Here is an 11,670-nt window from a genome sequence, read left to right as displayed (position 1 = left end):
AAGTTAGTTAGTTAGACTAATATCTAAAACTAATAGTTAGTTAGTTAGTTAGACTATCTATTAAAACTAATAGTCTCTGTAAGTTAGTTAGTTAGACTAGCTATTAAAACTAATAGTCTCTGTAAGTTAGTTAGTTAGGCTATCTATTAAAACTAATAGTCTCTGTAAGTTAGTTAGTTAGAATATCTATTAAAACTAATAGTCTCTGTTGGTTAGTTAGTTAGACTATCTATTAAAACTAATAGTCTATGTTGGTTAGTTAGTTAGACTATCTATTAAAACTAATAGTCTCTGTAAGTTAGTTAGTTAGACTATCTATTAAAACTCATAGTCTCTGTAAGTTGGTTAGTTAGGCTAACTATTAAAACTAATAGTCTCTGTAAGTTAGTTAGTTAGGCTATCTATTAAAACTAATAGTCTCTGTAAGTTAGTTAGTTAGACTATCTATTAAAACGAATAGTCTCTGTAAGTTAGTTAGTTAGACTATCTATTAAAACTAATAGTCTCTGTAAGTTAGTTAGTTAGACTATCTATTAAAACGAATAGTCTCTGTAAGTTAGTTAGTTAGACTATCTATTAAAACGAATAGTCTCTGTAAGTTAGTTAGTTAGACTATCTATTAAAACTCATAGTCTCTGTAAGTTAGTTAGTTAGACTATCTATTAAAACTCATAGTCTCTGTAAGTTAGTTAGTTAGACTATCTATTAAAACTCATAGTCTCTGTAAGTTGGTTAGTTAGGCTATCTATTAAAACTAATAGTCTATGTTAGTTAGTTCGGCAGAGATGTGTATAGATGCACTGACTCATATTATATTACATGATCTCTCTGTGTGTGTCTGTGTTGCATCCTTCTAAATAAATACAGCTGCCTGTGCTCCCTTGCACACGCTCATATTAACAATTTGCCATTTTGAATGCAACTGCCTATTTATAGTCCAGTATGAATTGTAGGCTATTATGTAAATCCCGTACCAATTATAGACTGTATCTATAAATATTTTAACTCTTAATTTCACTAAATCACATAATGTGGTCCCTCTTATTCATCTCCTCTCTTTTCCTCTCTCTCCTCTGCCCCCCCTTTCCCTCTCTCTGGCATCTCTCTCTCTCCTCTGCCCCCCCTTTCCCTCTCTCTGGCATCTCTCTCTCCTCTGCCCCCCTTTCCCTCTCTCTCTCCTCTGCTCCCCCTTTCCCTCTCTCTGTCATCTCTCTCTCTCCTCTGCCCCCCCTTTCCCGCTCTCTCTCCTCTTTCCCTCTCTCTGTCATCTCTCTCTCCTCTGCCCCCCCTTTCCCTCTCTCTCTCCTCTTTCCCTCTCTCTGTCATCTCTCTCTCATCTTTCCCTCTCTCTGTCATCTCTCTCTCCTCTTTCCCTCTCTCTGTCATCTCTCTCTCTCCTCTGTCATCTCTCTCTCTCCTCTGCCCCCCCTTTCCCTCTCTCTCTCCTCTTTCCCTCTCTCTGTCATCTCTCTCTCTCCTCTGCCCCCCCTTTCCCTCTCTCTCTCCTCTTTCCCTTTCTCTGTCATCACTCTCTCATCTTTCCCCCTCTCTGTCATCTCTCTCTCTCCTCTGCCCCCCTTTCCCTCTCTCTCCTCTGCCCCCCCTTTCCCTCTCTCTGTCATCTCTCTCTCCTCTGTCCCCCCTTTCCCTCTCTCTGGCATCTCTCTCTCTCCTCTGCCCCCCCTTTCCCTCTCTCTGTCATCTCTCTTTCTCCTCCCCTTTCCCCCCCTTTCCCTCTCTCTCTCCTCTTTCCTCTCTCTGTCATCTCTCTCTCCTCTTTCCCTCTCTCTGTCATCTCTCTCTCCTCTTTCCCTCTCTCTGTCATCTCTCTCTCTCTCCCTCTGCTCTCTCCCCCTTTCCTCTCTCTCTCCTCTTTCCCTCTCTGTCATCTCTCCTCTGCCCCCCTTTCCCTCTCTCTCTCCTCTTTCCCTCTCTCTGTCATCTCTCTCTCTCCTCTTTCCCTCTCCCTGTCATCTCTCTCTCCTCTTTCCCTCTCCCTCTCTCTCTGTCATCTCTCTCTCTCTCCTCTTTCCCTCTCTCTCTATAACCATGTGATTTACATGTTTGACAATGTTCGATCATGTCCCTCAGTTCCGGTTGCTAGGGAGGGAAGACAGTCAAAGGCAACGGTGTCCTCAAACCTCCAGCAGCCGAGACTTGAGAAACAGGATATTCTAGTTTTAACAATCCGAGGCGACAGTGAAGTGGACCGAGTGACTGCGCGCAACCGATAGTTTTCATAGTAGCCAATAGAAAATTCTCCATCTTGTAAACAGACGACGGTCTCGTGACTTTGAGCAACAAGATGACAACGTTAACGATGCCGAAAATGCAATAAGTGCACAACCGTTGTCATCAAAGCGCGAGTGAGTGAGAACCAAAGTGGACTTCGCTTTGCTTTTTCACTTTGCCGTTGGCCAGGTCAACACATCACCATCATCACACAGCTGCGTAGCTGTCTGCGCGTCGCGCCGGGCTCCGAGTTGCTCTCTCGACGGACCAACCTGACAATCATCACGGAAAAGGACATCCAGCTTAAATCAGACCGTTTCCATGCGGACCGAAAACTGCGTCCTCACATCATCAGATCCGTGGAACAGGTGACACTGACATCTGCTCCGTCTGTTGGGCAGAATTCGAGCTGATCTGGGATGAAATGTCTGGAGCCTGCGGTTATCGTCTGTCACACAGGGCAGAGAACGAATCTACTGAACACTTCTATGGAGTGAAGTAGCCGACTGAAGCGAACAGCATTCCAAATGAACGTAGGATACCCAAATGGCCAGTCTGCATCTGTTGGAAGTTTGTGGAGCCATTTGATCTGTTCTGGGAAGACATGTGTAGTCTTATTTGCATTGGTCGACTGCTCTGTCTGACCCAAAACAGAAACAAAGGGACTATTTGTATCGTAAAAATTCAGCTTTATATTGTTGAGTTATATATTGAGTTAATTGATTGTTGTTATCACCACTACTTTAATCATTACTCAGCTGCTTTTGGTTGTTGATAATAATCAAATAATCAATTACAAATCCATCAATATTATTGTAATGTATAGATGTCAGTTGACATCTCATGTAATGTGTGGTGGTCAGGGGCCTATTAGCAGAGAGGAATCACTGGCCTATTAGCAGAGAGTAGTCAGGGACCTATTAGCAGAGAGTAGCCAGGGACCTATTAGCAGAGAGGAGTCACTGGCCTATTAGCAGAGAGGAATCACAGGCCTATTAGCAGAGAGTAGTCAGGGACCTATTAGCAGAGAGTAGCCAGGGACCTATTAGCAGAGAGGAGTCACTGGCCTATTAGCAGAGAGTAGTCAGGGGCCTATTAGCAGAGAGTAGTCAGGGACCTATTAGCAGAGAGGATTCACTGGCCTATTAGCAGAGAGTAGTCAGGGACCTATTAGCAGAGAGGAATCAGGGGGCTATTAGCAGAGAGTAGTCAGGGACCTATTAGCAGAGAGGAATCAGGGGCCTATTAGCAGAGAGTAGTCAGGGACCTATTAGCAGAGAGGAATTACTGGCCTATTAGCAGAGAGTAGTCAGGGACCTATTAGCGGAGAGGATTCAGGGGCCTATTAGCAGAGAGTAGTCAGTGACCTATTAGCAGAGAGTAGTCAGGGACCTATTAGCAGAGATGAATCAGGGGCCTATTAGCAGAGAGTAGTCAGGAGCCTATTAGCAGAGAGTAGTCAGGGCCCTATTAGCAGAGAGGAATCACTGGCCTATTAGCAGAGAGTAGTCAGTGGCCTATTAGTAGAGAGGAATCAGTGGCCTATTAGCAAAGAGAAATCACTGGCCTATTAGCAGAGAGTAGTCAGGGCCCTATTAGCAGAGAGTAGTCAGGAGCTTATTAGCAGAGAGGAATCACTGGCCTATTAGCAGAGAGTAGTCAGGGACCTATTAGCAGAGAGTAGTCAGGGACCTATTAGCAGAGATGAATCAGGGGCCTATTAGCAGAGGGTAGTCAGGGACCTATTAGCAGAGAGTAGTCAGTGGCCTATTAGCAGAGAGGGATCAGGGACCTATTAGCAGAGAGGAATCAGTGGCCTATTAGCAGAGAGAAATCACTGGCCTATTAGCAGAGAGTAGTCAGGGACCTATTAGCAGAGAGTAGTCAGGGTCCTATTAGCAGAGAGGAATCACCGGCCTATTAAGGAACACGATGCCCCCTGTTGCTGCGGGTCCTGCCATTGGCTCCTTTCTCCAACAGTTCAGAGTAGGAGCCTCCGACCGGGCTGACCAGTCTCAGAACCAGCAACAGTCTCTGTCACAGCCAGTCCAGCCTCAACCAGACCATCTTCAAACCCAGCCTCAGTTCAGACTCAGAGCAACAGTCCATAGTCATACAGGTGAAGAGCCTCAGAACTGGCCTCAGACCGAGACCCCAGATACAGCCCCGTACACGTCCTCAGACACTGTCCCATCTTGACCAACCTAAGCTCCAGACTCAGACCCAGCCTCAGACCCAGCCTCAGCCCCAGACAGTGTTGGAGCCCCAGTCTCAGCCCCAGACAGTGTTGGAGCCCCAGTCTCAGCCCCAACCCCATTTTAAGACGAGGCTTCAGCCTCATCCCCTGATTCCATCCTGACTCAGCCAGTATCCAACGGCAGGCTGTCGGGCCACGGGCGTAGCAACGGGCACGGCATGGGCAACTCCTCCAGGAAGGAGGAGGAAGAGAAGGAGAAAGGGAAGGATAAGGATGCGGAGAAGGCGAAAGTAATGGAGGAGGAGAAGAGGAGGAGGAGGAAGAAGAAGATGAAGGAGGAGATGGAAGACGACGAGCTGCCCCTAGGGGTGGAGGAGATGCTGGCGAGCGGAGATCCCGTCTTGGATCTGAGCTATAAGAAGTTCCGCAGGTTGCCCGGTGTGGTCTGTGGGCTACGTCACCTGGAGAAGCTGTATGTGTGTCGTAACAGCCTGCGGACCCTCCCGGAGAACATCGTCCAACTGAAGGGCCTCCGCATCCTGGCTCTAGACTTTAACAAGATGGAGAACGTCCCGTTGGCCATCTGTCAGCTCCGTAACCTGACACGTCTCTACCTGGGCTCTAACCGCCTGATGTCTCTCCCTCCAGAACTACGTAACCTTCAGAGTCTCCGCTGCCTCTGGATGGAGAGCAACTACTTCACACGCTTCCCTCGCCAGCTCTACGACTTACCCCACCTCAGGTCCCTCCAGATGGGGGACAACAGGCTGCGGACTCTGCCCCCGGACCTGTGGCGTATGGAGGCTCTGCGAGGGCTGTGGCTCTACGGAAACCGTTTCACAGAGTTCCCCCGTGTCTTACTCCGCATGGTGGATCTGGAGATTTTAGACCTGGACAAGAACAAGATCGAGGTGTTCCCTAATCTGAGCCGGCTCCCCGCCCTCCGCCTCTTCTCCTATGACCACAACCCAGTGGAGGGGCCTCCCGGCGTGGGGGAGGAGGTGCTGCTGGTGGGAGAGGGGGCCCAGGAGGAGCTGCAGGACCGAGTGGACAGGAAGGCTAAGAAGGAGCAGGAGGCGAGGGACGCGGAGGAGGCTGCGCTGGCCGGGGATGGGCCTGTGATCCAGGGCATTCTAAAGACGGCCAAACAGAACAGTGCGTCGCACCCAGGACACAAGCATGACGAGGCCATGCCCCTAACCGAGGAGGAGAGGAGGAAGAAGGAGATGGAGGCGGAGTTAGAGAAGGCGTTGAACGACTACGGGGCGGGGCTTGAATACGACTTGGAGGGGATAGAATACGAGAAGGAGGAGTTTATATGTGAGGGGGAGGGGTATGATGGCGGGGAGTTGGAGTACGGACGAGGAGATATAGACTATGAGTATGATGAGGGGGAGGAGCTAGAGGAACCAGGAAGACAAGTGGGCCGGTATTGATGACTGACTAACTTCTCCCCTTCCTAAGCCTCTGACTCCTCCTCTCCTAAGCCTCTGACTCCTCCTCTCCTAAGCCTCTGACTCCTCCTCTCCTAAGCCTCTGACTCCTCCCCTCCTATGTCTAGACTTGTTTGAAATTACAGCAGACATTGCAGGTGACGGACTGATCTTACAAGTCACCTTGCAAAATAAATCACTACTTAAAATTATTTGTAGATCAGTCAGTCAGTCACAATTTACCCACAATCCATCACAGATGTGACGCTCTCGGACACAGCCTCTGACTACTGCAACACTCTCAGGGCTATAGGAGGTGATGTGAAAAAAAAAACACCCAGGAATTATCTAGCAAGGTTATCAAAAATATTTTTCCTCTGCCTTTCTTAGCTCCAGCTGTCATAACAATGCCCAACTAGAGGGTTGTTGAACTTTTAGTAACTCTTGTGTGAAATGAATTAACGACTAGCCTCCTGAACCTGTGGCTTTAATATGTGACTTTCTCTTTCTCTCTGTAGTTAGCATTAGGACAGGGCTGACACTAAATGACTAAACTCATTACATGTTTTTCTAACTGACCTGTGAAGATATATTAATGCACTGCACGTTGTGGGAATGAAGGCTGGATGGATGATGGCTGGATGGAAGGCTGGATGGATGATGGCTGGATGGAAGGCTGGCTGGATGATGGCTGGCTGGATTGATGGATGATGGGTTGATGAATGATGGATGGATGAATGAATGATGGATGGATGAATGAATGATGGATGATGAATAGAGGATGGATAGATGGATGGATGTTGGATAGACAGGATGGATGGATGATGGATGGATGGATGATAGATGGATGGATGATGGATAGACAGGATAGATGGATGATGATGGATGATGGATAGACAGGATGGATGGATGATGGATAGATGGATGGATGATAGATGGATGGATGATGGATAGACAGGATAGATGGATGGATGATAGATGGATGGATGATGGATGGATGATGGATAGACAGGATGGATGGATAATGATGGATGATGGATAGACAGGATGGATGGATGATGATGGATGATGGATAGACAGGATGGATAGATGGATGGATGATAGATGGATGGATGATGGATAGACAGGATGGATGGATGATGATGGATGATGGATAGACAGGATGGATAGATGGATGGATGATAGATGAATGGATGGATGATGGATAGGCAGGATGGATGGATGATGGATGGATGGATGATGATGGATGGATGATAGATGAATGGATGGATGATGGATAGGCAGGATTAATGGATAGATGGATGATAGATGGATGGATGATGGATAGACAGGATGGATGGATGATGGATGGATGGATGATGATGGATGGATGATGGATAGACAGGATGGATAGATGGCTGGATGGATGGATGACTGGCTGGCAGCGGCATCTTTGCCACCTCTGCAAAGTGGCAGGACTCAGGTGATGTGTGTGTGTGTGTGTGTGTGTGTGCGTGTGTGTGTGTGTGTGTGTGTGTGTGTGTGTGTGTGTGTGTGTGTGTGTGTGTGTGTGTGTGTGTGTGTGTGTGTGTGTGTGTGTGTGTGTGTGTGTGTGTGTGTGTGTGTGCGTTTTGAAGTGGGGGTGAACATATTACCTTGTAATGTGATACAGTTTGTTTGGTCAATTTCATTATGTGTGCAAAGGAAACCTAATCTAGCCTCATTAAATAATGATTGAGTTTATCAGGCTGGATTGAGTCGATCATTCATTCACAGGCAGACCAAGGTAGCATTTCAAATGGCACCCTATTCCCTATATAGTGCACTACGTTTGACCAGGGGCCCATAGGGTAGCACACTATATAGGGAATAGGGTGTGATTTGGAACACCACCAGGAAGACCAGAGACCCGTAACAGAGTAAGAGCGCTGATCTAGTATCAGATTAGCCATTTAGATCAGATTGTATCAGATTGTATGGAGAAGGGGTGACCTGGTCCTAGATCAGATTGTGTCAGATTGTATGGAGAAGGGGTGACCTGGTCCTAGATCAGATTGTATCAGATTGTATGGAGAAGGGGTGACCTGGTCCTAGATCAGATTGTATCAGATTATATGGCGAAGGGGTGACCTGGTCCTAGATCAGATTGTATCAGATTATATGGCGAAGGGGTGACCTGGTCCTAGATCAGCACTCCTACTCTGAAGATAAAACGGATTACCAGGAGAGATCTGATCCTAGGTAGGTCCATATAGGCCTTGTCAGTGGAATATATAAAACAGCCACATGTAATTAAAGACAACTAACTCTTTTTTCCCCTCACTGTCTTTGTAAATGTGTCCATTATTTGTTGGTTCAATCAACCATTGTGTCTTGTTTGAAGACAGAGACTCTGTGGGCTTTGCCTGTATACATAACATTAGTATAATTTGTACAGTATTCGTTACCATCCTTAACAAGACTTCCACCCCCTCCTTCCTTCTGCCAGTGGCAGTGTATTATCAGTACTCTCCTGGGTATGACTGTGCCAAGAGAGAGAGAAAGAGACAGGGACAGGGAAGAGAGAGAGAGGGGGGAGAGACGGGAGGGATAGACAGAAAGGGAGAGAGAGAGCGAGGGTAAGAGAGAAAGGGAGAGGGGGGAGAAAAATTGGACAGAGAGAGAGCGCACGAGAGAGGTTAATAGCTGCCTCGGACAGAGAGAGAGCGCGCGCGAGAGAGGTTAATAGCTGCCTCGGACAGAGAGAGAGAGAGAGAGGTTAATAGCTGCCTCGGACAGAGAGAGAGAGCGCGCGAGAGAGAGAGAGGTTAATAGCTGCCTCGGACAGAGAGAGAGAGAGAGAGAGGTTAATAGCTGCCTCGGACAGAGAGAGAGAGAGGGAGAGAGAGAGAGAGAGGTTAATAGCTGCCTCGGACAGAGAGAGAGAGCGCGTGAGAGAGAGAGGTTAATAGCTGCCTCGGACAGAGAGAGAGAGAGAGAGAGGTTAATAGCTGCCTCGGACAGAGAGAGCGAGCGCGTGAGAGAGAGAGGTTAATAGCTGCCTCGGATAGAGAGAGAGAGAGAGAGAGAGAGGTTAATAGCTGCCTCGGACAGAGAGAGAGAGAGAGAGGTTAATAGCTGCCTCGGACAGAGAGAGAGAGAGGTTAATAGCTGCCTTGGACAGAGAGAGAGAGAGCGATAGAGCGAGAGAGAGAGAGGTATAGAGGGAGAGAGAGAGAGAGGTATAGAGGGAGACAGGAGGAGAGAGAAAGAGAGGTATAGAGGGAGGGAGAGAGAGAGAGGTATAGAGATAGAGGTATAGAGAGAGAAAGAGAGAGATGTATAGAGGGAGACAGGAGGAAAGAGAGAGAGGTATAGAGGGAGACAGGAGGAGAGAGTGAGAGGTATAGAGGGAGACAGGAGGAGAGAGAGAGAGGTATAGAGGGAGACAGGAGGAGAGAGAGAGGTATAGAGGGAGACAGGAGGAGAGAGAGAGAGGTATAGAGGGAGACAGGAGGAAAGAGAGAGGTATAGAGGGAGACAGGAGGAGAGAGAGAGAGGTATAGAGGGAGACAGGAGGAGAGAGAGAGAGGTATAGAGGGAGACAGGAGGAGAGAGAGAGGTATAGAGGGAGACAGGAGGAGAGGTGAATAGTTGCTTGTGGTACTTCTCCATAAAAGGCGTTTCGAGGGAGACACGTTTTAAACACGAGATGGAATGTCACCAAGAAAACAAGTGAGTGTAGAGAGACGCTATGGAGGTACAGTAAGGATCCAAACTAGCACCCTATAGTCTGAGCCCTATTCCCTATGGTCCTAGTCAAAAGTAGTGCACTATTAACTAGATAGTCTGAGCCCTATTCCCTGTTGTCCTGGTCCAAAGTAGTGCACTATTAACTAGATAGTCTGAGCCCTATTCCCTATGGTCCTAGTCAAAAGTAGTGCACTATTAACTAGATAGTCTGAGCCCTATTCCCTGTTGTCCTGGTCCAAAGTAGTGCACTATTAACTAGATAGTCTGAGCCCTATTCCCTATGGTCCTAGTCAAAAGTAGTGCACTATTAACTAGATAGTCTGAGCCCTATTCCCTATGGTCCTGGTCCAAAGTAGTGCACTATTAACTAGATAGTCTGAGCCCTATTCCCTCTGTACCCTGGTCCAAAGTAGTGCACTATTAACTAGATAGTCTGAGCCCTATTCCCTATGGTCCTAGTCAAAAGTAGTGCACTATTAACTAGATAGTCTGAGCCCTATTCCCTCTGTACCCTGGTCCAAAGTAGTGCACTATTAACTAGATAGTCTGAGCCCTATTCCCTGTTGTCCTGGTCCAAAGTAGTGCACTATTAACTAGATAGTCTGAGCCCTATTCCCTCTGTACCCTGGTCCAAAGTAGTGCACTACATAGGTAATAGGATTTATCCAAAGAGAACACAAAACTGCACTCACAGGAGAGGGTCATAGGTCAACCAGCATCACATCTGACCCCTGATGAGTTATTAAGTGATTCCAGGACCCGAAATTCACAAAGCGTCACAAAGTGTCTCAGACTACGAGTGCTAATGTGGATCTTTTCCTGCTAAATCATAATGAATAATACATGACCGTTAGCTCAACGCACACCGATTCTGAGACACTTTAGTGAATACTGTCCCGGTTCTTTCTGTTGGTCTTCCTTCTCTACCAGCACCTCTGTCCTGTCTCTCTAGCCCCATTTATACCTGGTTCTAACAGTGTCCCGATCTTGTCAACATACTGATGGTACCTACAGTTTCAGACATGTGTCTACAGATGGTATTTAAATGTGTCTCTTATTCATCCACATTGTGACTGGCATGAGTATTGTATAGGACTGTTGCTGTGACTGGCATGAGTATTGTATAGGACTGTTGTTGTGACTGGCATGAGTATTGTATAGGACTGTTGCTGTGACTGGCATGAGTATTGTATAGGACTGTTGTTGTGACTGGCATGAGTATTGTATAGGACTGTTGCTGTGACTGGCATGAGTATTGTATAGGACTGTTGCTGTGACTGGCATGAGTATTGTATAGGACTGTTGCTGTGACTGGCATGAGTATTGTATAGGACTGTTGCTGTGACTGGCATGAGTATTGTATAGGACTGTTGCTGTGACTGGCATGAGTATTGTATAGGACTGTTGCTGTGACTGGCATGAGTATTGTATAGGACTGTTGCTGTGACTGGCATGAGTATTGTATAGGACTGTTGTTGTGACTGGCATGAGTATTGTATAGGACTGTTGTTGTGACTGGCATGAGTATTGTATAGGACTGTTGTTGTGACTGGCATGAGTATTGTATAGGACTGTTGTTGTGACTGGCATGAGTATTGTATAGGACTGTTGCTGTGACTGGCATGAGTATTGGAAACAACTAGTAGAGACACTGGGATATTCAAGTTATTATGTAATTAACATGTCCTTTTGAAGACCACAATATTATTATTATATTGTCAGATTACTAGTCAGATTACTTGTCAGATTACTAGTCAGATTACTAGTCAGTTTACTAGTCAGATTACTAGTCAATTTACTAATCAGATTACTAGTCAATTTACTAAGAAGATTACTAGTCAGATTACTAGTCAGATTACTAGTCAGATTACATGTCAGATTACTTGTCTGTTTACTAGTCAGATTACATGTCAGATTACTTGTCTGTTTACTAGTCAGATTACATGTCAGATTACTTGTCTGTTTACTAGTCAGATTACATGTCAGATTACTTGTCTGTTTACTAGTCAGATTACATGTCAGATTACTTGTCAAATTACTTGTCAAATTACTTGTCAGTTTACTAGTCAGTTTACTAGTCAGTTTACTAGTCAGATT

At 46.4% G+C, this 11,670-nt stretch overlaps 1 protein-coding gene across 1 annotated transcript; it reads left to right on the top strand.

Annotated features, from left to right (window-relative positions):
- Positions 1-2,013: 2,013 nt before the first annotated feature.
- Positions 2,014-6,509, top strand: LOC135556749 (leucine-rich repeat-containing protein 10B). The gene has a single exon (XM_064990165.1). The coding sequence runs from the start codon at positions 4,648-4,650 to the stop codon at positions 5,863-5,865; it is 1,218 nt and encodes a 405-aa protein (XP_064846237.1). The 5' UTR covers positions 2,014-4,647; the 3' UTR covers positions 5,866-6,509.
- The last annotated feature ends 5,161 nt before the right edge of the window (positions 6,510-11,670 follow it).

Source organism: Oncorhynchus masou, chromosome 15 (genome assembly GCF_036934945.1).
Source record: "Oncorhynchus masou masou isolate Uvic2021 chromosome 15, UVic_Omas_1.1, whole genome shotgun sequence".
In the NCBI taxonomy this organism is placed as follows: domain Eukaryota; kingdom Metazoa; phylum Chordata; class Actinopteri; order Salmoniformes; family Salmonidae; genus Oncorhynchus; species Oncorhynchus masou.
This window is presented reverse-complemented; position numbering and strand designations above follow the sequence as displayed.